This window comes from Sinohyriopsis cumingii, chromosome 4 (genome assembly GCF_028554795.1).
Source record: "Sinohyriopsis cumingii isolate HCF-2022 chromosome 4, ASM2855479v2, whole genome shotgun sequence".
Classification (NCBI taxonomy): domain Eukaryota; kingdom Metazoa; phylum Mollusca; class Bivalvia; order Unionida; family Unionidae; genus Sinohyriopsis; species Sinohyriopsis cumingii.
In genome coordinates, this window is record NC_142964.1 from 117973052 (window position 1) to 117997628 (window position 24577).

General features: G+C 34.0%; 2 protein-coding genes across 2 annotated transcripts in view; one reads left to right on the top strand and one right to left on the bottom strand.

Moving 5' to 3' along the window:
• LOC149801970 (uncharacterized) overlaps nucleotides 1-5266 on the bottom strand; it is a 46051-nt gene extending 40785 nt beyond the window's left edge. Inside the window, exon 1 of the mRNA XM_089956365.1 lies at nucleotides 5154-5266. Within this exon, the coding sequence (XP_089812491.1) occupies nucleotides 5154-5186 (33 nt within the window). The 5' untranslated portion in view covers nucleotides 5187-5266. The remainder of the gene's footprint in view (nucleotides 1-5153) is intronic.
• A 193-nt stretch (nucleotides 5267-5459) lies between these two features.
• Nucleotides 5460-11887, top strand: LOC149801971 (succinate dehydrogenase assembly factor 4, mitochondrial-like). The gene is made up of 2 exons (XM_089956366.1): nucleotides 5460-5592; nucleotides 11259-11887. The coding sequence occupies exons 1-2, from the start codon at nucleotides 5529-5531 to the stop codon at nucleotides 11567-11569; spliced, it is 375 nt and encodes a 124-aa protein (XP_089812492.1). The 5' UTR covers nucleotides 5460-5528; the 3' UTR covers nucleotides 11570-11887.
• The last annotated feature ends 12690 nt before the right edge of the window (nucleotides 11888-24577 follow it).

Genomic DNA, 24577 nt, shown 5'->3' on the forward strand with positions numbered 1-24577 from the left:
AAAATATTTGTAAATTGTAGGCAAAGACCTAATAAACGTAAAGACCTAATGATGTTTCCTACCTTAAATATTTTTAGCATGTTTTTATATTTTCTAATTTCATGGTGGGGTTTTTAAATCGTATCATTATATATGTTTTTTATGTTATAGGTGTTGTCTAATGTTGTAAAGCGCTTAGAGCTTCTAAAGATTAGGCGCTATACAAAGCCCTCATTATTATTATTATTATTATTACTTATTGTAAGCTACTTAAATATTTTATTATTTTTTCCCAATTATCCAGTCCTTTGAAAAGGATATCACTCTACAAAGCAAAATAAATTTCCAGGAATTCAAGATAAGATCATTTCTTCATTTTAACTGCCGAGTGTTGAAAACATCTTTGATATTCTTCAGCAATAAAAGTATTTTCATATTAGCTGCTGTGGTGGACGTATTGGACATCAGATTGGCACCATTTTCATTTAGGACCAAGTAGACATCATTATATTCTTTGGATGAAAGCGCCATGGCAATATGACCATCAATTTTGGGAGAGTAATGACAGCAATATTTTCAAGACAGCCATCACAGCAGCCATATAGGATGTATGACTGATACCATTTTCATTTCGAATCAACCAGGTATCATAATATCATATACATATATCATTCTGTATCAGCATTCACATTTTGAAACTGTTCATAACTCCTAAAACCCAAGAGACCCTAAATAGGATTGTGCCTGTTTTAACTGGAAAGTTACAGATCCAAATGAGAGATACAACTACGTTAGGTATACCTAAAAGGCTGTGGTGAAAACCCCATGTTGATATATCTATCCATTTGGAATAAGTTGTAATAGGGCCAAAATAGAAATGTATGTTTCGTGCTCATGTGACCATACTGGAATCAGATCATCACCATTTTCTTTTAGAATCAACTAGACATCATTAGACATCTTTTTATTAAGACTATGTTGATATGACCATCCAAGCAGTAGCAATAACAATATTTTCAAAATGGCCAATATAGTGACCATACTATACATAATAAAAAGTCTTCTAGTAAAAAAACCCAATATCAAGATGACTTTCCGTTCAGAAAAAGTAGAAAGAGCATTACAGGCCATATTGTAAGTCTAAGTTTTAGAATTTTCTGCTAGGACCAACTAGATTATGGGTGAATATGTGTGCAAAGCTTCCAGGCATTTGAGAGCAAACTTGTCCTAATGTATGAAGAGATGATGGACAACAGACCATCCCATGAGCTCTTTCTGCCAATGGCCAATAGAAAAAAATTACACAATAAAATGAGTACAAAAACTTACAGAACACAGAATATTGCTGAAACAGTCATTCATGATGACAATATACTGAAATTTATTCAACCCATTTATCTTCCATATTTATGGGAGTACAGTATTGGATAACAATGACAATGGAAGCCAGAGTATCCTGCCTTATAATGAGGTACATAATACATAATAATTTTAATAGTATTTAATGAAATGGGATCCATGAATATAATCACCTTATAACAGGAACTGAGTAATAATGAAGAATGTTATAGCTAGAGTCCTTACTGTCATATAGAACTGTGAAAAGCAAAAACACAGATCATATAATATGCTGGCATATCCGGTATATGCAGTTAATTTGTAAGTACCAACATAACAACATTGTTGTTTGTTGTTGTTTTTGTTTTAATGATAGCTATACATGGAGCACAGTATGAATGGTGAAGAAAGCCCCAGTAAGAACTTCCAACTGATGGGAAGCTACAGGCAAGCTTTCTTGCATACCTACAGGACAGAAGTGAGATGGCAGTGATCAATAAAGGTGAGTGATTTAGACCACTTGGAAACATTCAGGTTTATCTTTGTCTGCTACTAATCTGGATTAAAGTGATTAAGCTAATTAACATTTTCATAAATGTGTATTTCAGTATTATACAAATATATTCACAGTTGCATTGATATGCAAGCTGTCTCTCTTTTAAATAACAGTCAAATGGAGAATTTATAATTGATATGCAAGCTGTCTCTCTTTTAAATAACAGTCAAATGGAGAATTTATAATTGATATGCAAGTTGTCTCTCTTTTAAATAACAGTCAAATGGAGAATTTATAATTGATATGTAAGCTGTCTCTCTTTTAAATAACAGTCAAATGGAGAATTTATAATTGATATGTAAGCTGTCTCTCTTTTAAATAACAGTCAAATGGAGAATTTATAATTGATATGCAAGCTGTCTCTCTTTTAAATAACAGTCAAATGGAGAATTTATAATTGACATGTAAGCTGTCTCTCTTTTAAATAACAGTCAAATGGAGAATTTATAATTGACATGCAAGCTGTCTCTCTTTTAAATAACAGTCAAATGGAGAATTTATAATTGATATGTAAGCTGTCTCTCTTTTAAATAACAGTCAAATGGAGAATTTATAATTGATACGTAAGCTGTCTCTCTTTTAAATAACAGTCAAATGGAGAATTTATAATTGATATGTAAGCTGTCTCTCTTTTAAATAACAGTCAAATGGAGAATTTATAATTGATATGTAAGCTGTCTCTCTTTTAAATAACAGTCAAATGGAGAATTTATAATTGATATGTAAGCTGTCTCTCTTTTAAATAACAGTCAAATGGAGAATTTATAATTGAGAACTGAGAAGAATCCGAATTTCAAATCACATTAAAATCCTTTGAAGACACAAAAATTCAATCACTCATAATACTTTTCAATTGTACATAAATCCTGTTACAAATACACTGTAAACTGAGCAATATAAAACACATACAGCCATCAATCAATATGATTTGTGTTACACAAACACTGTGAGATAAAATTTAAATATTTTGCACAACAGACTTTAACTTCCACACATTAATAAAAAATTAAAGTGAAAAAATTATTACTGGCTACTAAAAGAATCCACATAAGAGATATGCTTGTAAATATAAATGCAACAAACTGCAAACAAATTTTCTACATACACATTCTTTAAAAATATCAAATAACTGCACATGATGGTCTTAATGCTTTGTTAAATTACCTGAATTTTGTGCAAATCATGTACTCCTGTATAAGGGATTTTTCCAAACAATCTACATGCATATATAGCCTTAGCTAACTATAAACAACAAAAACTGAATAGCTACTTGTCACTATTCCCCCCTCCCACTTTTAGAATGGTGTGGCAACAAATCATTTTTCATGATATCCCCTTTTAAGTACCATGTCCATTATTGGAGTCTTTTTCCAGTGTCCCTATACCAATTGTTATCACCATTTCTTCCTTCCATCTCTATTGTTTATGGCTACCTGAGTTTTGTTAATAAGTATGATTTCAACAAAGATTATTTTCTATGCATAAATCAAGATATGGGAACACAAGTATTCTAATGATTATGATAGAGAAAACAACCAAAGTTTCTATTTGCCTTTGATACAGTTTAGGTACCATTACATACTGCATCATCAGTTCATGAGCAGGTGGCGTGTCTTTAATGCTGGTTAGATCTATGTACAAAATTAACCCTTTCATACATAATGTAACAGGAATACATGACTTGTCATTTGGGCCTGGCCCCGAGTAGCTGGATTACATATTAGACAACGTGGACAACAGCTATTATTCCTGAAATTTATAAAAACCAATGGAAATTTCTGATGGACTGAAGTTATGCTACAACATTTTGATTTGTAAACATGATAATGATATGTGAAAATTTGTATAGTATTATAATTATTGAGCTTAATTCATCACTGCCCTTTACAGTTCTGACATCTTTTGCCATCTGGAGTGGTAGAGCTGTGACATCATCTAGGTCAGTCATAAACAGCATCATAGTGAACCATGCCATTTCCATAGTAAACAATGCAATTTCGATAGGAAAGTCTTCATTACTCTTGCATTTAGGTGAGCTATCATTCAGATGAGGTGAAAACTCAGTCCTTATCTTTCACAAAATTATAAAGCTTATAACCTTATTTTGAAGTACTGACCATATTTTCTGCTTAGAATTTTACTGGAATGTTTCTCTTTAAACAATTCAAAACACATATGTAGATTGTTTAAGAATATAGTAACTTTACTTTTACTTCAAAGTTATGCTCAATGAATTTTTGGGAATGGAGTGAGACTGACTTTTTAGATAAAATTGCTTTAACACTTACATGAAATTCAGCTATTTATCAAATATAATTCTAACGTCTTGTATTTGTATAATAAATTGATTGATAACTAGTATCAATCATGTTCGAACCTAACGATTGGCATAGTACATTATCCGTCTAGTCTGATTTGATTATAGGCCCAGAACATTATTGGACTGATCTTGATATCGTCGGAGAAGTCCTAAAAATCATTACAGTAACCAAGGTGATATTCGAACTATACTATAGTAAAAGTCATACAGGTCATGTATGCACATTTACCCTTCTTAAATTAAATATGAATTACTGTTTTAAAATTTAATGCTTGTTTTATCTAACCACAGTCTATTCCATCCTGATTGATTGAATGCTCTGTACCTTAACTGTCAGCAAGAAACTTCTAGACAATTTTTTTTTCGCTATCGACTTTTACAAAAAAAATACATTGTCTGATCATCACAAGGATAGTAGAATCAATATATGTAGCTTTCATTGTGACGTCACAGCGTCCGACATTTAATCCGGACTGTACTGGATCACACCTGCACGTTGATCTCGTCCACAAATGTGTACGTCCTGTAACATTGATTTTGCCATATGTACTTTTCTGAGCCATGTAAATAATTAACTTCCCAAGGATTATGGATGTAAAATAAATAAATAAAGTGAATAGTTGTCATTTAAAGCTAAGGTATGTTTTATCAAATTCTAAACAACTACGCCCATAACTGAAATAATCGATGTTTAACGCATACATGACCTGTATAACTTTTATTATTAACTTCATAGAATTTGAACAAAATCTAGAAAACGGAATCAGATCATTTATATCTATAAATCCAAATATGATCATGCAGATCCAATTTATTCTAATATTTGTCAAACCATATTGTACACTACACTGTCGAGAATGAAAACCAGCCACATTCTATAGATTCTGAAGTGTGAGATTTGTTATAAACACATCTATGTATGGCCTGTTGGCAATTAACAACAATAAAGAGATTTCTTACAGGAACAACAATTGGTAAATCGGTGTCTTCCATCCTGCCAGGTCCCTGAGTAAATTCCTCAACTAGAAATATCTAAATATAGTAACAGGGACTTTCTGCGTAGTCAACTCTGGATCGCCAGAAGAATGACTTCCTTGCTTGTTCTTTACAAAAAGTTTTAAGAAAGCCCTTAGATGATACTAATATAATTTCGCAAAATAATATTTAACGGATTTTATTATTAATTGTGTCAATAGTATTATTCTAAAGTTATATTCACCAGAATCTAAATTATATGATATACTTTAATATCATTTATCTTTAAAATATAGATTTAATTTTTATTTTTTATACTTCGTTTCGCTTCGGAAGTTTTGAAATGTCAGCTTATACAACATGGCTACCAGTACCACAGTCATCTGTTTCGCACGTCGTCTGGTAAAAAATGTATTCTTTGAAGGTAAGATAAGCAAGTGACAGGGACAATACTCATTCAATTAACTTAAAAATAATAAAATTATTTGAGATTGCATTTTATTTTATCAGGGGATAAATCTTACTGCAAATAATGCTTATCTAAGCTAATATTTAATGGATAAGAATACGAATTAATAGCATAGCTTGTTACACAATGTGTTCTAAGGTCAAACGAAGCATTCACAGGGACCTTCTACCTGGGATCTTTTAATATGGAAATATGGATGATCTGAACAAAATGTGACGAGTCACTGATAGTGTTACTGGACTGTAACGAATCAAACATCTTCATTGCAGAGGATTTCAGTTGCCTTGGTAATTGGCTGGAAAACCCTAAGAGTAAAGCAATGAGAATTGTACACGGGAGGTTCAGCAAGCATGAATGGGCGTCACGATTGACCGAATGCACAATGAACAAACGAGATAAAGTAACATCCTAGTTTTCGCCATCAATTCATCTTTTGCCTTCATCTTGATGGTAAAGTTGTCCATCAGGATGGATCAGGGTTAAAACGGACCGGTACCATAAAGGTCCTTGACCCAAACGGGCTTGTGGTTAAAAGGCCCGAACCATAAAGGTCCATTTATGTATCAATGGCTAATTACTAGTATCAAGTATACTAAAAGTAATTCATACATTATTATCAAATCCTTGTTTTAATTCCTATGAAAATAAATAATGTGCAGTAGAGAATCATTGTGTTAAGTATTAATATGTTACAATCATATGTGAGTGATCATGAAATTAATTGCGACATGCTACTACTTGTTCTTTATAAAATGAACAAAGAAGAAAATAACGCAAGATACTGAATGTGAGATAGTTCAAATAAGGCAAATATTAATTATTTGAAGTAAAGCGAATCAGTACTATCTTTTGTTATAATACCGAATATGAATTAGTGTAACCCACATGTGGTTTGTGCATGCCAACTTTGTCATGGTAATGCCTTAATTAAGTAATGATGATTCCATTAATGATGGATACATATTTTAATTTGCGAAGACTATTGACTCTTGTCCTATTTCACATACATTCAATATCATTAATACATGTGTATGCATAGTTTGTTTTGTTGATATAATTTTTCTTTAAATAGATATTTGCTATGTTGTGTGTCTTTTAGCACTGTTATTGCATTGTGGTTGCAATGGAGGTCAAGTCAAAATTAAAAGAAGCTAAGGAGTTATTTTTGTTAAAATTGTTATGGTGGGATAGACAGACAAGAAGAAAAAGTATGTCTAACTAGCATTAGCAACAAAAAATACAATAACGCTAACACATTTTCAGATTTATAAATCTGTTAATAATAACAACAGTTAGTGAATACATGAATATCAAATTCTACACACTACAACAATATTGCACATCATGGCTGTCAAATAAATTTATCAGTACAATATAGTATGCAATTCTAGAATAACAGCCGCAAATAAATACCAAGCTATAAAACATGCATAGTAGTTTACATAGATATTCACTTTTCAACAAGAAACCTTACACCACAACAAAAATGTACACGATGGCTGTCAAAGTTAATAGTATGATATAGGATGCAATCCTAGAATAACAGCAGCAGTTAAATACCGAACTATCAAAACACGCATACTAAAAGAACATGCATACATCAATATTCACTTTTTAACACGAAACATTACACAACAACAAAATTGCACACAATGGCTGTCCATGTTAACAGTACAATTTAGGATGCATTCACCGATTTATTCATAATCTCCATGACTTTTTTTTTTTGTGTGGATCACAAAGCATAAAAAGCTGGATAGACAATAATGTTGAAACACATTTACAGCTCGTGATCACATATGTGGCAATCAGAAAGTCAGAACAGACAATTTTATTGGAATTCAAGGAAAGAAAAAAAATCACATACAAATCGTAAATACATGCTTAAAGAAAAGTTATGTTATTGCACTGTACGCATGACACAAAGTTCAAACAGTTTGATTTAATACTAAAAACGGCGCCAAATTTTGTTATTTAAATTTACTGTAATATTGTATCGACAACTGTTACAGAAATGTTTGGCTCAATTGAACATCTGTAAGAAAGTTACATAAAAGCAATCTAGCTTCTTTCCATCACTGGTCCAAAAACCATGATTTGAGATCTATGAAAATTGTGCATTCATACATTGTCTCAGTGCAAAAAATTCATTTTAAACATGAGTAATGGTTGAAACACCAATTACTTATTTTAATCAAAATGGCAATGCTTTCATTATATAAGTATATAATCCAAGGTCAGTTTTTTTCAAAATTTTCATCCATAGATTAAGTCACAGGTGAAAATGTTTCAATACAAAGTGTAATTTGAACAATACATAAATTATTCATGTAGAAGATATTGAACATATCAAAACATAGAAAATAAGGAAAGTTCACTGAAAGATATATGCAATGGAAAAAGTATAAATGATGATGGATAAAAGCATTATGAGTGAAGAGAAGAAAGAGGCACAATTAAGTACCATATTCCTGAAGTTTACCAATAATTGCATTGGGTAGTTTAGTCACGAGTGCCTCAGTAATATGTACAAAAACTGAAAAAATTGTATTACACATCAAGCTCTGTTGAGACTGGAGGAAACTGGAGGAAAGAGTTGTGATTGCAGAGATTTGTATTCACGTCTTAATTGTGTTTATCAAGGTTTCCCAACATATTAAATAAATCTGAGACAGAAAACAGGTAAAGGAAACATGAAAAGTACAATGTGATCGCTGATTCTTTTCTGATACCGGTACTGCAGTCTGTATAATCTGTAAAGATCTAATGTTTTCTTTAAGGGGTTCAATTGAGTTTTGGTGTTAATCATCACTGACCATTTTCTGCAGCTCAGTGTTTTAGCAATATATGTAAAAATGTAATTGACTAAGAAGTGAATTGTTACAGGTATTGTAGAAAAGCAGTCATAAAAGGATAGCTGCATGTACTTCTTCTTCTTCTTCTTATTATTATTAAATCTTTTAAACAGTCCTTTTTAATCCAGTTCTTTTCTGTCATGGTCCTTTCTGACCCATTATCGGCCTTTCTGGACCAGGCCTTTTTAACCCAGGCCTTTTCTGTACCAGTCCTTTCTGACCCATTACCATCAGGATTCATGGTTTCACTGACTTTGCAATATTTGTGACCTCATTATACTAAAAACAGACATGAAAATGCAACATCTAATCAAAAGCAAACTGAGAACAAATCATTATGATTCGATTATTCACAGCACAAAAGACTTTTGATAAAAAGAAATGTCAACTGTGATAAGATGCAAGTATAAAAAGGAATTGTATGATCTATACAGGATTATGTGTGAGGTCAGTCAGGGATTCACATACTGCAGTATCTTCAAGATCAAACTAAAAGTGTTCAGAAATATGCAGCACACGTCTGACCCTCCAGCTTCTTGTATAACAGAGATCCTTGCAGCATGACAAAATCTTGATGAACTTGTGTTACCTCCTTTGAAAATTAGAAGAAAACAACAGACTAATTCTCTTTTTCTTGGTATTTCAAACCACCAATGACTACATTTTCAGTTTATATACAATGCAATGCAAGGACTGAATATTATAAATGTTGTTGTTGTTGTAGGGTTTATGCCATTTTTCAGCACATGATAGGCTATGCATGGCAGCCAGTATTAAACCCCAGAAAGAACCACCGACCCACGAAAAGCTACTGGCAAGCTTTCTCACATACCCACATTAGCCGAATCCCAGAATCGAACCCACGCAGACAGAGGTGAGATGGCAGTGATCCGTAACGGAGAGCGCTTTAGACCACTCGGCCACTCGGGGCCCCTATAAACATTATTTCAGCTGTACAGTAACGGTGAGACTAAAATCAGCTGCCAAGAAATTAATGAGCCATATCTGGTAAAGACCTACTTTTTAAATATTTAGAACTTGTACATAAAGATTTACTTTTGTTTCACAAATAAGGGAAGCAGTATTTGTCAGATTTATTTTGTACAAAGGTTTCAGTAGTCTTTTACTGTCTTTTTTCAGTCTACCAATTAACAATTAAGCTGGAACAGTTTAATTCTTTACACAATGAGATGATCAGCATGACAGTTTGCAAAGAACAGCACTTTTGCTTAAAAGATGTCAAAAGCAACTGATACACAGTCTACGGAAATGTCAGAGCAGCTGATACACGCTCTATGGAAATGTCAGAGAAGCTGATACATAGATGTCAAAAGCATCTAATAAACAGACTACAGAGACGTTAAAAGCAAGTGATATGCAGACTACAAAATATTTCTTTTTAATGTCATCATCTACACTGCAACACAGATATGAACTCCAAAAATGAAAATATTAAAACCCACCTCATCTCCCTCAGCCAACCCTAACTATTATTGGAAGTTATTTTATTAGCCCCCAACTTTTAAGGCATCAAAAATGAAGAATGAATGGATTGCATCACAAACATCAGCTAAATATGGCAGCATGTATTAATTTGAAACCATGACACACCAACTTCTGACAACGAAAGGTAATACATAGTAATGGCTTTTTTCCACCAGTAATTATATTTACAATTTCAAGGGACTTAATTCATATTCCAAAAATGAAAGATAAGTTTAATTTAAAGGCAGCATATATATTGAAATCATTGCATTAGCCATGAAGAGTTAGTTCCCAAAGTTCCCCAAAAAACAAACACAGTAAGTTACATAACACAATTCCATTGAAGAAATGCACACTCACCTAGTCAAAATAATTTCTAAGAATCGAAGATATGCCAGTTTTTTCTTTAACTGCCAAGTACTGAAACCATCAGAGATATCCTTGAGAAAATCCAGTTTTCCAAATTGTTATGCTTGAGTTAACACATTCAGCTCCAGTATACCAAATTGTTATGTTTGAATTAATACATTTAACTCCAGTATACCAAATTGTTACAAAGTAAAGTTTATAAATTATTAATTATAACTGGAAAAATATCCCCTGGTCTTAACCTGCCACTCCACCCATTAAACTTTGCCTGAACAATGGTACCCATCTTCTCATTATACATTCTCTTGCAATCTCATGTTAAGCATGCATCAAGGAAAAAAGAAAATGTATTTCTTTAATGGAAAAATTATGTGGGTTGCAAAAATGAGGCATAATTTGTGTGCCTTCAGTTGATTTTTTTTGGTTAAGTCTTTTAAACACAAACCTAGAATAGACCCTGATCTATGTGTAATAGTTGGAGACAGCAGATTTCCAAGAACAGTAAGTTTCAAGCACTTTGCAGTCCTCTCTAAAGTCTGTACATTAACTCTGTGGACTGCATGTTTGAAATGTTGTTTCTACAATGTACTTCATAGGTGTGTATCAGATGGCAAATTCAACAGAAATAGTATTTCAATTATACCATATGCACTGGCTTGTAAGTAAAGTCAAACTGCCAGCAGAGTAGACCTTGATCTCCCATCTCCTAACACACTGACAGATCAGAGTCTGTGTTGTTTGGTCTCATCATTACTACTAACAATCTACATAGACCCAGATCTGTAAGTCCATTATGCGATGGCAGATATGGGTGTATAGTTGTCTTTGGACTTGACTTATAAGTGAGTATATACAGTACAGATCAGAGAGACTAAATATTAACCAGAAAATTACTTGCCGTGTCTTTTTTAGGTCTAATCCCGAGGCAGGGTCAGGGGAGGCTAACAGGTGCTCTTATACAAACTCGGCCTCACTCATCAGATTCTGAGGATGAACAAGTCAAACCTTCCAAAAGGAAAAAGGGGAAAACTCCATCAGGACAGTTAGATGACAAGTGGGAGACTGAAGTAGAAGAAAATGTCAGTACTTTTGTTGAACTTGAGCCATTAGAAAGATTCCCAGATGATAAGAACCCAGTGACAGGAGAAATAGGTGGCCCTAGAGGGCCAGAACCCACAAGATTTGGAGACTGGGAAAGAAAAGGAAGGGTTACAGACTTTTGATATGTCATAGCTCTGTTTTGTGTATTTCTTCTGAAACAAAGCTCCTTGTTTGTGTGTGAAGTTCATCAGTGGATAAATCACTTATTTTGTAAAATATTATAAACTTTTCTAAAAATCAAATATACTGATTTTCTAAGATTTACTTGCCTGCTGCTGTGCTGTACAAAGAGAGAGAACTGCTTGCATTTTTAAAGGATGTGTATCAGAAGATATTTTTGTACTGAAGTTTTATCAGTTCAAGATAGAAAAAGTTCATAGCAGTGTGTTTATCCTGCATGAATGTACTTGCATGGTTTATTAAAGCTGGGACAAATATGAGATTATTGTTTTTATTATTGCTACTGGCCAAAGACCAGAAGAGCTAACATGTTCTGACATCTGTCTTCCATCAGTCCAATGACAGTCATTCAGTTAGAACAAGTTTCTTATTGTTACTCCTCATAAGCTACTGTGAGGATTGCCATGGATCTTTACAAACACATTCATCCCAGGGTCTAGTTATTCACAGATGGAAATGGTACCATTTGACATCCAGTATGGCTACCATGGCAGCCATGTTTGAAAATATGTTGTTATTTCTACTCTTCCTTAATCGATCATCTTATCAAGTACTGTTATCACCTAAGGATGTCTTAAGAAATATGGGTAATCCTAAACAAATGGTACTGATCTGTCGTCCTGCTTGGCTGCTATGGTAACCATCGTGAAAATCATGACTATTTTTCCTGAATGGATTGTCATGCCAGTCATGGGGACTTTGTCAAAACCCACATGCAAATATATCCTTGGTCCTAATAAAAATCAAGCAGTTTTAACTTCCACCATGGCTTCCATGTTGGCATTCTTGAGAATCTTGTGACTTCTGTTCCTTCTAAACATATAGTCATATATACATGGTGTTTTTGCTAAAATACTTCTCGTAACAGTAGGTCCAAATACATTTGGTGCTGACCAGACCTTCAACCTTGTGGCCATCTTTAAAATCCTTCTGAATGAGCTGTTGGCACGACTAGGCGATTTTCAGTATGAATAAAAAAGTTTTCTGATTTCTAGTTGGTCATATCAACATGTGTTGTTTCTGTTCTGTTTGAAATGGCATTAATCTGATGTAAACAAAACTGAGCTCATTCAAAGATTTCTTATGAACATGTCATAAGAAATCTTTGTATGACCTCAGTTTTTTACATTTGATTAATGCCATTTCAAACAAGACAGGACAAAACACATATTTATATTAGCAACTTTAGATCATAAAAAGATGGTTCTAAATGAAAATGGCTCCTATCTGATGTCAGATATGGCTACCTTCATGAAAATATTGTTACTTTTCATGAAGGGATGGTTGTATTAACATAAGTTATGCTGCAGTCATTAAAAGATGTCTCATGATATGTAGCTGAACCTAACAAAATGATGCTGACTTGACCTCCAAGCTGACCATTGTGGTGGCCATCTTAGAAATCTAATTATTGCTGTTCCTGGTGTCAGTATACTTTCCAACAAAGCTTGCGTGGCAGCAATCTTGAAAATGTTATTGCTAAATTGGATTTTCACTAAAAGTCTTCTTAGTCATTCCTGCTATACATTAAGCTTCATTTTCCTATTTTGTAACAGTTGAATTTATAAATAAAAAGTGAGTCCCAATTATTATATACATGGGATTATACATGTAATTTTATTTAAAGAGGACTTTGGGAATGCTTATGCTTGCTTGAATCAGTTTGATATAAATGAGTCGATAATTCAGTAGTACCAGATGATATGAGCGTCTGGATCAATATCATTACCACACGGTTTGAATGTGAAACTGCTCTGAGTGAACACCCAGTGCTAGAAAGAAAGAACTTGTTGGGGGCCCCAAGTGGCTGAGTGGTCTAACATGCTCTCCGTTATGGATCACTGCCATCTTACCTCTGTCTGCGTGGGTTCGAGTCTCAGATTCAGCCAATGTGGGTTTGTGAGAAAGCTTGCCAGTAGCTTATCGAGGGTTGGTGGTTCTTTCCGGGGATTTCCTGGGTTCTTACTCCACCATTAATACTAGCCGCCATGTATAGCCTATTGTGTGCTGAAAAATGGCGTTAAACCCTACAACAACAACAACAACAAAGAACTTGTTGTAGTCAGTCATATTTGTGTAAAAAGGTTTTGTCTAGAGAATGGAAAATTAAGGTGCATAGATCTTTTTATGAGTGTATTTGTAGGAAAATCCTTAGAAAGTACAGGAACAGGGCAAAAATAATGAATTCCAGCTTGGACACTTTTTGCTAACTCAAATGTGTATAGAAAAAAATGTTTAGAAATGACCAAATACATGGTAGAAACTTATCCTAAAATGCTCCAAGAGGTGGACAACTGTAAGAGAAAACCGGCTCATAACGCTGCATGGGACGGCAATATCGCTGTATTAAGCTATCTAATTGATCGTGGCACAGATCCGTGGTGTAGAACCTCTTCTGATGAGACGCTGCTGCACAGAGCATGCCTTAACGGTAAGTTAGAAATGACCAAATACTTGGTAGAAACTTATCCTAAAATGCTCCATGAGGTGGATAACGATAAGGAAACACCTGCACACCATGCTGCAGTAGGTGGCAATGTCGCTGTATTAAGCTATCTAATTGATCGTGGCACAGATCCGTGGTGTAGAACCTCTTCTGATGAGACGCTGCTGCACAGAGCATGCCTTAAGGGAAAGTTAGAAATGACCAAATGCTTGGTAGAAACGTATCCTAAAATGCTCCATGAGGTGGACAACCGTAAGAGAACACCTGCTCATTATGCTGCACGTAACGAAAATTCTGATGTCTTTTGCTATTTCCGTGACGCTCAGCAAGATAGTCTCTCAAATGATTCTTTGGAATGAGGGAAACAAAAAGGGAAGGATAAAATATGCAAACTAATCTAACACATTAGAACGATAGTCTGATTTTTCTTTTAGTCCGATTTCAAAATTGTTTTTAAAATTGCTGTTTTTTGTACAGTTTTGTTTCTGGCCCCACTGTCGTTATGACAATCCATCTGGTGTAAACTGTTCTACTTTTGTGTTTAGATTGCTTTCTCGATATAACTCAATTTGTTAAAGCTACCTTAAAAATCCTAATGCACACACACACTCACGCACACATACACATACACACACACACAGACACACACACACACACGCACGCTCTTTCGAATACTACGATTGCTAAGTTATGAAAGGTTTGGATGCGTCATGAAGGGTAGTCTACTATAAGACATGGTAGACGTTTAATAATTCTTGGAACAATGCTACAGTTCAATTATTTTCTATCAAGCCATATGTTTCCGAAACAAAATACATGTAGCTGCAGATAAGATTATCAGAGACGAATAAAGCTTTTGATTTGTTTATATCTGGCTTAAACCAAAGCCTACCAAGTTCTGATTATCTGGGTCATATTATTGTCTATAAATAGGTAATACATTGTAATGGTTTGCCTTGATGAGTAGGGAATCAAATTTTGTGAATTTTGCATAAAGAAATATATCGATGAATAATGAAACTGCAGTGATATATAATTTACCTTCATCTTGTCTGGCAAGTTCATTTATTGATAAAAAAATCAATTTAAATTGAAAAATTGAACTCAAATTTTTCAAATCGTCACTACATTTGTAGCAACAGTGAAAGCTATACGAAGTGGCTTCTATGGTGATGATGTGTCGAAAACTGTCATAGTGTAGATGGTATACTGGTACCTCCTTCCAAAGAGGGTTATAGTGGTTGCAAATGTAAAAATAAAAAATGTAATACGCTCTTATCACGTTATATTAAGTCTGTTTCATGTTACTTTAATAAAGTATATCATTGCTTGCATTTTGAGTAATATTTGCGATACCCGGTTCATGAAAGTGCTTTCTTTTGTGTATTTACTGGAATGTACATGTGGAAATTTGTTATCCTTTATGTTTCATTTTCTTGTACATTTTGTATATTCATTCATATTTAAATATGATCGATGCATAATATAAGTGTGAATAATGTAAATATCACTTATGTAACCTTGTTATGAACGTATTTTTCATACTGACCAATGAGATCACTTTATCTTACTCGGATTAGTATTGTCAAATCAGTCAATTGTACGAATAGCACTATTTTTGTGTGTCGTAGGACAGCACTGCATTGTAAACACAAAAGATGTGTTTGATTACTAAGAGGACTACGTAGTCTGTTGCCTCTATTTTCAATTTGATGTGGAAGCATACATGATCTGTGTGATTACTGACAGGACAGCGTAGTCTGTTGCCTATATTTTCAATTTGATGTGTAAGCACAAGTGATGTTTGTAATATATTTTCAATATAATTTGTAAGCACTCATTATGTTTGTAATTACTAACAGGACAATGTAGTCTGCTGCCTATATTTTCAGTATGATGTGGCAATTGTTCTTGTAATATACTGAATTCTATTTTTGTTACACACTACTGTACAACTTTATTAGTTAACAGATCAGCTATACTGATGATGTGAAGAAGGTTATTCGTGGTTATAAATGTATAAGTAAAAATGTAAATGCTTTTTAAATCACCTTTATGTTAATTAAGACTGTTTCAAGTTACTTTAATACATAATGCCATTGTTTGCATTTAGAGGCATTTTATGATACCAAATTCATGGCAGTGCTTGTTATGTATTCACTAGAATGTGCCTGTGGAAATATATCATCCTTCCTATTTCTTCTTTTGTACATACAGTATTGTACATCAATTATCTATGTAACTATGAATATGTATGTATGTATGTATGTATGGTTATTGGTATTGTCGAGTCAGGCAAATGTACTTCATAGGACAGCAATGCATTGTAAGCACACATGGTGTGTTTGATTATTACCATGACTACTTAGCCTATTGCCTATATTTTCAGTATGATGTGTTTGATTATTACCATGACTACTTAGCCTATTGACTATATTTTCAGTATGATGTGTTTGATTATTACCATGACTACTTAGCCTATTGCCTATATTTTCAGTATGATGTGTTTGATTATTACCATGACTACTTAGCCTATTGACTATATTTTCAGTATGATGTGTTTGATTATTACCATGACTACTTAGCCAATTGCCTATATTTTCAGTATGATGTGTTTGATTATTACCATGACTACTTAGCCTATTGACTATATTTTCAGTATGATGTGTTTGATTATTACCATGACTACTTAGTCTGTTGCCTATATATTCAGTATGATGTGGCATTACTTGTCATATTAATGGATCAACTTATATTTTTGCTTCATGCTACTATAGAGCCTTTTTAGTCAGCTCTAGTATTCGTGCACTTTTTATATGCATCTTACTGATATATGTCTTAAAATGGTGTCGGATAAAAGGATAAAAGGGTTTTGCAGTTAAAGTTGTGGAGATAGAGGTTTTAATCTTGCAAGAGTACCTTTATTTTTAAAATTTGAAATACATTTTTTCCATTGCATATGTAGCAAGAACTTTTTTTGTATCAGAAGTTAAACTTTTGGCCTTATTCATTAACTAAGACTTGAATATTTAGATGACACATCCTTTCCGTTACTTTCAGTGTTTGCTAGATTATACGACACCTCCTTTCTCTTATTTACGGTGTTTGCTAGATTTAGATGACACCTCTTTTCCTAACCTGTCGGTGTTAGCTAGATTTATACGACACCTCCTTTTCCTTATTTACGGTGTTTGCTAGATTTAGACAACACCTCTTTTCCTAACCTGTCGGTGTTAGCTAGATTTATATGACACCTCCTCTCCTATACTAAGGATGGTTGTTAAAGTTAGACGACACCTTCTTTTCCTTCCTTATGGTGGCTGTTGACCTTGTGAATTTTCAGTATGCGTAGAACATGTAACTTTGAAAGCTATTGTTATAAATGGTTAGATATGCATTGTGCTTTAAATATCAAATATTGTTCATTGATAGGTTTAGACTAGTATATAGGTTTCACTATAATTATATTAATTAAACCTTTAGTTATATTAATTGGTTTAGACTAGTATATAGGTTTCACTATAGTTATATTACTTGGTTTAGACTAGTATATATGTTACATTATATATATATATATATATATATATATATATATATATATTAAATTGGGTTAGACTAGTATATAGCTTTCGCTATAGTTACATTGATTGGTTTGGACTAGAATATAGGTTTCACTAAAGTTACATTGTTTGGTTCAGACTTGTATAGGTTTCACTACAATTACATTGATTATTTCAGACTGGTGTACAGCTTTCACTATAGTTACGTCGATTGGTTTAGACTAGTGTATTGCTTTCACTATAGTTACAGTGATTGTTTCCAACTGGTATATAGGTTTCACTATAGTTTCATTGATTGGTTCAAACTAGTGTATAGTTTTCACTATAGTGTCATTGATTGGTTCAGACTAGTGTATATCTTTCACTATAGTTTCTTTGATTGGTTCAGACTAGTGTATAGCTTTCACTATAGTTTCTTTGATTGGTTCAGACTAGTGTATAGCTTTCACTATAGTGTCATTGATTGGTTCAGATTAGTGTATAGTTTTCACTATAATTACATTGATTTGGTTGGACTAGTATGTACATTTCACTATAGTTACCTTGATTTGCTCAGACTAGTGTATAACTTTCACCATAGTTACACTGATTGGTTTAGACTAGTGTACATGTTTCACCATAGTTACATTGATTGCTTCAGACTAGTGTATAGTTTCACTATAGTTACATTGATTGTTTAGACTAGTATATAGGTTTTACTAAAGTCAGATTGTTTGGTTTCAACTTGTATAGATTTTACTTTAGTTAAAGTGATTTGTTCCAACTAGTATATAGTTGTCACTATAGTTTCGTTGATTGGTTCAGACTAGTGTATAGTTTTCACTTTAGTTACATTGATTTGTTCAGCCTAGTATATAGGTTTCACGATAGTAACATAGATTGGTCCCGACTAGTGTTTAGTGTTCACTATAGTAACATTGTTTCAGACTAGTATATAGCTGCATTGATTGGCTTAGACTAGTGCATAGGTTTCACTATGGTAACATTGATTGGTCCCGACTAGTGTATACATTCACTATAGTTACATTGATTGATTCAGACTAGTGTATAGCTTTCACTATAGTTACATTGGTTGGTTGAGACTAGTATATAGGTTTCACTATAGTAACATTGATTGGTCCTGATTAGTGTATAACTTTTACAATAGTTACAGTCATTGTTTCCAACTAGTATATAGGTTTCACGATAGTTACAGTTATTGGTTTAGACTAGTGTATAGCTTTCACGATAGTTACATTGATTGTATTAGACTAGTGCATAACTTTCATTATAGTGACATAAATTTGTATCAATATCATTTAAGAATATGTGAAATTCAATATTTGAAACTAATATTAATAAACACAGTATTGCTTGATTGCATTCATGTAACATTTTGTTGTAAGGAATGATGCAAACTATTATGAAATGATTATAATGATAAAGATGTTTCAATGATAATAATAAATATGATTGAATTACAATAATAAATATATTGGAATGATACATTTTAAAATGATTGGATGATAGTTAATATGATTAAATGATAATAATGAACATGATTGGATGATAGTGAATATGATTGAATGATAATAATGAATATGATTGGATGATAATAATGAACATGATTGGAGGAGAATGAATATGATTGAATGATGATGATACTGAATATGATTGGGTGAGAGTGAATATGATTGAATGATAATATTGAATATGATTGGATGATAATTTGAATGTGCTGATTCAAGACTACTATATTTTATTTTATTTTATTCCATTTGAGATCTTTGCTAATTTGTTGTACCATAGAATAAGTGTATTACAAGACGTCTTAGTGTTTATTTCTGCCTGCTTCATGAATCTAACAATGTTTCTAAAACATGTACCAAACATCTCCAATCACTGAGAATCTAAGCGTTTGAAACCTTTTCATGATTCGGAATAAAATAGTCGGCAAATTAAAACTTTAGAGGATGTTTACCCAGATATGATGGAATAAATATTTCCCTAATTAGAGTAATATAGAACTTGCATATCAGATATTCAGAAACATTCATTAAATGATATATACGAACTCATACAACTCCCATTTTACCTTGTCTATTTTCAATTTAAAAAGAACGTTTAATTAAATAATAATTGATACAAATCATCCTTTTTGTAGTGAAATCCACATAATTTAACAGCCCTCGATAAGAGCTGAATAATTCAGACATGATCATGGTATCCATATTCAGACATGATCATGGTATCCATATATAGCATACCTGGCCATTTCGTACAGAATTCAAATACTCTAGACATGATTATAGTATTCATACACAGCAAACGTAGCCATTTCATTCAGAATTCAGATACTCTAGACATGATTATAGTATTCATACACAGCAAACGTAACCATTTCGTTCAGAATTCAGATACATTAGGCATGATTATCGTATCCATACATTCCAAACGTTGCCATTTCATACAGTTGAAAATAATAGGAGTTAACTCACACTCTACTTTTATCTTCACTTCTAAGTTGAATCAACGACCTTTTTATAAAATCAGAAGATCAAGTATTCATACTTTTTCAAATGAATAAATCACGAAATTGAGGAAGCTTGATCAAATTAATTTATTTTGTATCGAACTTCTGTAGACAGATAAATTCTTTGGATGGGTTAGCTTTGGTTAACATAGCGGTATGCAAATCTAGGTGATTGTTCTGGTTTATATCTCTGATTTACATATTGCGATATGTTCGTTCTTTTATTTTTCAACTGTCCTACTTTGCCATACATTTGTATTTAACTATAAAGGTTAATACTCATGGGAGTCAAATTAAGTAAGTTTAATAAGATGTTCAACAATATAAATAAGGTAAATTAGTTGCATTATTGAAATATTCGTTTTTAGTTGTGTATCTGTTCCCCATGTTGCAATATATACATGTATCAGATGGGTTTACTCAATGCTGTCTATACTTATAATTATTGGCTGTACTTATAATTATTGGCTGTACATATAATTATTGGCTGTACTTATAATTATTGTAAATGACAAGTTTTCTGACGAATGATGTTCTCTTTTTAAACAAACAAAAAAAAAACATGTCTGATCTTAAATCGGTGGTCACTTTCTTAAAATAACCATGTCCCATAAATAGATCATAGACAAAGCAATTTGTTTCATACCTAATACTTTGTCTAACTTAAACGATCAATTTTATATTATATCAAATACATGCAGAGCACCTCTATCTTCTTTATACCGGTACATTTTGATTCGATTGCGAATTTACCTGGATTGATAAATGATAATGCTTGCACGTATATACTTGTGTTATCCCACCAGAAATAAGGAAACAGTTTGCAAATGAAACGTGTGAATGAAGAAATCAAAGACTGGGGACCACATGTTGTCTTACATGTGTTTATTTCTATAGGAGGTAACTGATTGTATAGTGCATAGTGAGGTGCCTTTGAGGCTCTGTCCTCTTTGTATCCGGGCTTCCGGTTGGTTTGGACCCATATCCAGGATGAACACTGTGGTAGGCGTATACATAAACTCGTGGCTTGGCATTTCACCGAAACATATGGAGTATTTCGTACTGAAAGTGTCGGATTCCATAAGGATACGATTCAACCTAGTATGATCGTCTTCATTCTTCAAGGAAACCATAATACCATAACCCGTCTTGTATTTGTTTATACTGTTATGTTAGGTCTTTGTGGGTATCCAATACCGTTCCCTTTTCCTTTGGACATTATAGTACAGCATTTTTAAAAAGTCATCAATAGAGGTTCTAATCGCTATGTCCTTGAATTGATGTGAATTGCTGTTTAGCCACCAGTCATAACTCCCGACCCCACCCATTGGGAGGCAAAGGGGTGGGGCGGGGGCTGTCCAAAAATCTCGGAAGCGTTTTAAGTGTAGTCTTGCACCAACCAACCCCCACCCCCACATCAAAGGGCTGGTTCAACACGCTCTTTATCCTGAATGTTCCAATCCTAATGATTACATCAGCCAGAGGTTTCCCTCGCATTCTGCTTAGCCCCCCCCCCCCCCCCCCCGGCAGACTGTAGAGACACTAGATAATTAGTTATGTTTAGAATCACAATATAGAAATGTCGTGGTAAAATGTGCATCGGTTGCTTTCTAACTGATACCTTTGTTCATATGGCAACTTTGGTAGTTAACAAGTTTCAACTACTGACATGCAGACAATATCTAAAAGTGCCGTAGCACATGAAGCGGCAACCATTATTTCAAGTGTGCTATAAAAAAAAGAGAAGAAGGAAACGCAAAAATAGACCGCACTGGCATCACATTATTTTGTTCGCCTATTAATATACAATATCGCGTAGCGGAGAAGCGATGGTAGTAGGCCTTAAGACAAAAGGCCGTTGTTCCATTAGTTTTGTTGCTTTCATTATGCCTGAGGTTTTGATGGCCGGAAACACGGCTTATTATGCATTATTGGCAAGTCTTTTTTATGATCCCGCGAGATTCTGATTTTTCCGCATGCAATTTTTCGTCAATCACAATCAAAGCATATGGCGTATGCGCGTTAGACCATATTTGGTTCTTTATGGCTGTATATTTATCGATTTCATCGATAATAAGCTTGAACTCTTCCTCGGAGATTTAGTAGCGTCTTAGCTATGTGACCTGAGATTGTGATGAGATACGTTTTCGACCAAGACACGGATCGCTTCGTGCTTTTTGGTTGTTAGGAAGCGTCGTAGGCTAATAGCATTTCCTGCAAAGGAAATTAGACCATAGCTAAACTCAGTGACTTCAATGATAATTACAATGGGGGCACCAGTGATTGTTCACAATATTATAATTCCCACCACATCGGTGCCCAAAGACAGCTGTCAGTGAGCTGTCAGCATCGTCGACTAAGTGTACTGAGCGCAGATACCTTTTGTAGATGAAGCGCTGCTATTCAGCTTTTGCCTGTAAGGGAGGTATTGGCCTCGCCGAAGATCTTGTGCCTTTGGGATCTTTGGGTATAGCGACATTATAATACCTCTGTGATGAGCGTTGCATGAAAGTCGAATTGATATGAAGAGGACTTAGGGCGGGGTTTGGCTCCCATGCGAACAAGCACCTCGGATCACAGAGTCTTATTTAGCTAGAGGGTGGTGATATCACAGATGTCGGTTTGTTTAATATCACTAGACTTGGAAATGACATAGTTTTAATTACTTGCACTCTCGCTAAAAATCGCAGATTCCACGCCATGTATCAGCACGTTCACCGACTATTTTTCTGACCGATTAATGTGATGCAAAAGAACGGGTCTTTTTCATTCAAAAAAAAAAATACTGTTTTTACCTCTGGGGAAAGGAGCAATAGAGGGCTCTTCATACCCAGACGGAAATTTATCGTTGTAAATTTAGTTATGTTAAATTACCCTTTATCATTGTAGTTGCAATAGCTCCTGAGATGTTCCAGGGGCAGTACTTTAGCTGTTGTTGTGACAGTGAAAGCACAATTGTCCCTATCTAATCGCAATTTGGTCTAGGATGCCCTGGGAAACCCAAGTGCTCAACACACACACACACACACACACAAGCACACACCGCTATCATTACATGTGGCCTCTCCACGGGTCGGGATTCCTCCACAAAGTCTCATTTTAATCTAATCAAAAGATTTGGGCTAGAAACGGATGGAGATCAATAATTCTGGAAGCAGCAGGAACTATTTTACTAACACTGTCTGGTCGCCGCTTTGAAGACCGCAGTAAAATCAGGAATGGCAGTTTGTACAACTTTTTCCAGCCTATGTATGTCATAATAAATATATTTAATTTGGCGTATCTGTCCCACGCCAAATAAAATTTGTTGTTACTAAGCGCATCCAAAATGTTGTACCATCAGGTAAACATTGCGCAACCACCGGTTATAGTGTTAACGTCAATATCCACCTGTTGTCTGGTGGAATGGCAGGGGTAGAGCTGAAGTGTTTACTTTTTTAATGTTTTGTTTCAAATGAAAAACATTCTCGCTCAGATATGTGGCCTTCTTAAGACGAAACAGGTTGGACGCATTTAAAAACAGTATTGACTTAGTTACTTACGAACGATTTTGTAACATGTTTCATGACAGAGAAGTATGGAGGGGGATTACCGCCACAATTCTATGCGTGTATTTTCCAATCTTCCTTGATGCATTATTGTAAATGGCTGCTTGAAAGTGCTACTTTCATAATTCTATCCATGTAAATTTAATCTTCATTGATACAAATTGTACGCGGCAGTTTGCAAGTGCTACTTTCCTTCTGCATTTTTGTCAATGGCTGCTTGCAAGTGTTACGGTCATGATTCTAGTCATGAATTTTCTATTCTTCATTGCTGCACGCTTCTACGTCATTGTATCTTGCAATTTGCCAGCTAATGAACTGATTTTGTAGTTTGTCGTATGGCAAACGCTATGTTAGGTATTACAAGCTTTGAAAATTCCGTTTATAAACTTGCCATATTAAAATTACATCATTCCAACTGCTGTTTTCATACAGATTCGGCCTTGCAACAATATAAATACTAAGTAGTATCAGTGTTGTATTTCATATCCAGTTCGTGTCGCCATCTGTTGTCATAATGGCATACTAGAAATTAGCATGGCATGGCTCTAAATTTCTAAAGTTTTTCCTTTAGGCTACCAGAGCTTTACGGCATTGTGTCGATAAACATTATAACTCTGTCAGTCCATTTTATAAGGTGTACGTTAGCAATGACGTTTTAATCTTTCTGTAAAAGTATGTGCTTTCTCGAAGATCTAGGTGATATATAGCACCTTACGAAAACTTAACGCATACACTAAAGCAGGATATTCCATCATTTTCAACAACAGTTTTGACGTACTTAAGTATTTACTTTCGCCGTTTAAGAAATCTACTTCTTAGTGATATCTCTCATTACTTTGGAAATATTAGCTATTTTAGCAAAGTAAGGATCAGAAATGACAATG